The sequence below is a fragment of the Triticum urartu genome, chromosome 1A (genome assembly GCF_056163025.1).
Source record: "Triticum urartu cultivar PI428250 chromosome 1A, HENAU_Tu73, whole genome shotgun sequence".
Lineage (NCBI taxonomy): Eukaryota > Viridiplantae > Streptophyta > Magnoliopsida > Poales > Poaceae > Triticum > Triticum urartu.
Genome location: NC_141873.1, coordinates 357,649,429 through 357,653,923, shown reverse-complemented (window position 1 = coordinate 357,653,923; position 4,495 = coordinate 357,649,429). Strand labels below are relative to the sequence as shown.

The following is a 4,495-nucleotide window of genomic DNA, read 5'->3' as shown; positions in this document are numbered from 1 at the left end:
TTAGTTGGGCCAACTGCTTCAAGTCTCGGGGGCTACTGGCACATGATTATTGAATCTACACAAAGTTCTTACCCGCATATCCTTTGAAAGCTCGTGAGTGGCTCCGACAAGTCCATCCCGAGCAGCTCGGATATATGCATCCACAGAGCTGAGGGCATTGAACGCCTCTTTAATGAAACTTGGGTCGCGCTTGCCTCTTTCCACCGCCGATGATTCATCGCGCTCTCCACTTCGGAATTGGTGACGGATACATTATCCGAATCCTCTTGGATATCACAATCCGGCATTTAGCCCATATCAACCCTAGTCCTTATGGTAGGGTCCGGGGCTGGATTGGTCGATGCATGACCCGTGATGTCCCTGGATATAGTCCGGCGTATGCTCTTCCTAAAAAATGGCCCAGCAGAAAACGTCACAATTTGGTCTATCCACTGAGTGCATGTTAAAAAATATACCTCTTTGGTGAAGGTGGGGGCTCGGTAGTATCACCGTTTGCCCTTTTTTTCAAGGGAGAATTGAATTTATACCCTTAGTTGGGTCACCCTCGACTAATTTGCCCCTAATTTTGGAAAACACGCGGTCTTGCCCAGCTTTGACTGCTCCCCTTGCGTTTTTGCCCTTCCGGCACCTCTTCGTCCAGTCAGTGCCGTTTGACCGCAAACGACGCGTTACTTTGGACATTTTTGCCCCTGTCGGTGCTATACCTGATACCCCTTCGTCCGAAATGTGCTAGCGCAAGCAAACAGAGGAGAGCGAGAACGCCGGCGAGGAAAAAGGAGTGGGAGGCAAGGCGTGGCGCGGTAGAGCAAGGAGCGGCGACGCATGGCGAGCTTGGGCTCTTCCATCTTCTCGCCGGTGGTTGGAGAGGTAAGTAAAACTCCGGCAACGCTTCTTCCTCCCCCCCAATGCGTTCTAGGGTTTGTGATAATTGGGGAAATTTCTGATTTAGGTTGATGGGGTCGGGATTGTGGAGCATGTCTCCGAGTTCTATCTTCCAGATGAAAGTTATTGCGGATTGGAGCTTTTATCAAAGCATCGTTGCCCTGGTCATGGCCTTGTTCCTGCCCAGCGTGTCGCGTGGGGAGGAGCTAACACTGGCCGCTCTTTTTTAGGGTGTCCTCTAGATGTAAGATCTTGTGAATTATACCATGTTTAAGATGGTGTTTATGCAGTCTCTAATGTTTTGTTAATTTGATGTTCAAGCAGTTACCACATGAGTGTCACTGGGTCGTTTGGGTTGATCCTCCTCCTCCATTGCGTGCTGCCCTTGCTTTTGAAGACCTGCACGCAGAGCTAGAACAAAGTTGGATCAGAAGCCACAAAATGCAGAAGCAAAACATGGAGCTGTCAAAGAAAAATCTAGCTTTGAAGAAGACAGTGAGAGAGAGATGAGATGCTGCTAGTTCTGGCATTGTTGTTTGTAGGAATGTGTGTTGCTGTGTTTTTTGTGTTCTAGTTTCTAGCATTTGTTGAAGAAAGTGTGTGTGAGAGACATGTGTTGAATGTTGTTTATGATGCACTTTTCTATGCTAAATTTGAAGATCATTATGAACTACTGATGCTTGTGACACTGTACCAAATACATATTTATTCCATATGTAGTGCCAATTGTACCAAAAAGAGCACATATTTTACCAAATAGAGCACATATTCAATCAGGTGCCAATTGTACCAAATAGAGCACATATTCAACAAACTGACATTGTACCAAATAGAACAAACTGACATTGTACCAAATTCAACAAACTGACATTGTACCAAATATAGCAACTTCATAGTGCATTTAAGCACACTTAGTACTAGAACTTAAGTGCATAACAACAAGATAACATAGCACTAGAACTTAAGTTTCTTGCTCCTGGTGTTCTTGGCTGGGTTTGGAGCTAGCATTTCCTTGCTTCTAGTGTTCTTTGATGGGTTTGGAGCTTCAATTGCTGCTGCTCTTTTTGGAGAGAAACCTTTGCTTTGAACACTACTTTCTTGCTCCTGTTCCACAACTGCTTTCTGCTTGACACACCTGGGAGAAGCTCCTCTTGCTGCTGCCCTTTTATAATTTTTCCTAGGGCTAAAACAAGTGGAAGCATATCACAATTTGAAAGATTTTATAAAGAAAGCAGTAAGATCAAAACATGTAAGAATTTGTAAGCCAAGATCTTATACCTGACTGCACAACTAGCTCTTGTAGATGCATCATGTGAGGGCTCCTTTGGTGGTGGCATCTGCTGCTGCAGAACATCAGGTGCTGTCTCATCCTCCTCCTCCTCCTCCTCTTGTATTTCTGCTTCTGCTGGTTCATTGGCTGTAGGATGATCATCTGCATTGTCTGCTTTTGTAAGCCAAGATCTTATACCTGACTGCACAACTAGCTCTTGTAGATGCATCATGTGAGGGCTCCTTTGGTGGTGGCATCTGCTGCTACAGAACATCAGGTGCTGTCTCATCCTCCTCCTCCTCCTCCTCTTGTATTTCTGCTTCTGCTGGTTCATTGGCTGTAGGATGATCATCTGCATTGTCTGCTCCCCAATGTTCATCTTCTCCAAAGGCTGGATCAACAGATTGTTTGCATCCCTTGGCTTTGTGTCCACATCTCCCACACCTTTTGCACTTGTGCTTCCTAGGACCAAGGCCTTTTCCTTCAGTGCTACTTCTAATCCTTTGCTTTCTTGGTCTGCCTGGAGCTCTGTGTTGAACAGGAGCACACAATTTGAATCCAGGATCTATAATGTCCCATTGTTGCTTGCCTTCTAGAGTTGGTAGGTTCTTAGCATAAGTAGCTCTGAACATGTCAACTGAGTAATATTTGTGGACATATTGATCTATTCCACTTGCTTCACCTCTTAGAGCAGTGATAAAGAAAAGTTCATGGATGCATGGTTTACCAGTGATCTGCCATTGTCTACAACTGCAAGACCAGCGCTCTAAGTCAACAGGGTACCTCCATTCTCTCTTCTCACTGTCAGTAGCAGTCACCTCTGCCTCTGTTGGGCTTCTCCTCGCTATACTCATTTGCAAACCTTTTGTTTTCTCCATTAACACCTTCATTACTGCTAGTATGATGTAGTTCCCAATGAAATGGTCAGAGGCAATTCTGTTTCTTAAGTCAAATTTCTCCATGATATACTGCCTTATCTTGTCTAGCAGATCAACTATGTGCAGGCTCTTGTATTTTTTGATTCTGGAGTTGAATGACTCAGCTAGGTTGTTATTGACATAGTCAACTTTGCTCATCTCATTGAAATCAGCTCTTGCCCATATTTTTGTGTGGTGTTCCTCCAGATATTCCTTTACTTTAGGCTTGCTTTTCAACTGGTTCAAGTGATAGTTGTGTTTCTTGATGCTACAAGTTAGTGAGCATGGCCACAAATTATCATCATAAAACTTCCCCTTGAATTTCTTACTGAAATTTTGGGCCAAGTGCCTCATGCACTCTCTGTGCTCCACTCCAGGGTATACATCCTCAACGGCAGTTTCCAATCCCTTGCAAGCATCAGTATGTATCACTAAACCTTCTGGATGACCTATTACTTTCTTTAGGTTGCTAAAAAACCAAGTCCAACTCTCAATTGACTCCCTTTCCAAAACACCATATGCAACAGGAAACAACCAGTTGTGTCCATCTAGGGCACATGCTGCCACAAGTTGCCCTCTGAACCTACCAGTCAGTGCAGTAGCATCTACAGCTAGGTATGGCCTACACCCCTCCAGAAAACCTTTTTGACATGCTTTGAAGCACACAAACACCCTTCTAAAGCACTCCTTGTAGAACTTCTTGTTATTAAGCTTGTACTCAACTGTGTGCTTCTCAATTTCCACAATACTGCCTGGTGATGCCCTCTCTACTTCAGCTTTGAAAGTATATAATAGCTGAAAGCTATCACTATACTTTCCATACAGTTTGTCAAGTGCAATCTCTTTGCCATGGTAGCATCTGTCATATGGCACCTCCACACCATATTTCTCTAACAACTTGCTCTGAATTTCTTTAGTACCAATTCCTGGATTTGCTCTGATCCATGCCATAGAAGCATCTGCTATCCATCTTCTTTTTGCAGCTCTCAATCTCTGAGATCTATTCACACTAGGACATGTATGCTTATATGGGTTGACTTTAATCTGAAACAAACCAAAAAAACAATGAGATTAGTACAGAAAATGCAATACCTGAAAATATACTAAAACACAGAAAATGCAATACCTGAAAATAAACTAAAACAAAAGGACAAAAATACAATACCTGATACAATGTGCTCTTCCTCATTAAATAGGCATGCAGTCTCCACTTGCATCTCTCATAAGCACATTTGACAGTAAACCTTGTTGGATCACTTTTCAGAGTAAGGAACTCAGTTTCAGACTTGATTGAGAAGCTTGCAACTGCATTTCTGCAGTCAACTGCACTAGAGAATACCACACCTTCATCAATACATGGATTTTCCCTGTCATACATCTTTACAGGTCTGTCCTCTTCTGCATCTTCAAAAACTCCCATCTCAAA

General features: G+C 43.4%; 1 protein-coding gene across 1 annotated transcript; it reads right to left on the bottom strand.

Moving 5' to 3' along the window:
* Positions 1–2,415: 2,415 nt before the first annotated feature.
* LOC147991224 (uncharacterized) lies at positions 2,416–4,258 on the bottom strand. The gene is made up of 2 exons (XM_087538576.1): positions 4,235–4,258; positions 2,416–4,113 (listed from the first exon to the last, which is right to left on the bottom strand). Exons 1-2 carry the CDS (start codon positions 4,256–4,258, stop codon positions 2,416–2,418), a joined length of 1,722 nt encoding a protein of 573 aa, XP_087394702.1.
* Between the last annotated feature and the right edge of the window lie 237 nt (positions 4,259–4,495).

Excerpts from the sequence above, each read along its gene's own strand:
- LOC147991224 (XM_087538576.1), bottom strand. The coding sequence starts at position 4,258 with ATGAGGAAGAGCACATTGTATCAG. Across the intron at positions 4,114-4,234 it reads GGAAGAGCACATTGTATCAG|ATTAAAGTCAACCCATATAA; the intron begins GTATTGTATTTT and ends GGTTTGTTTCAG.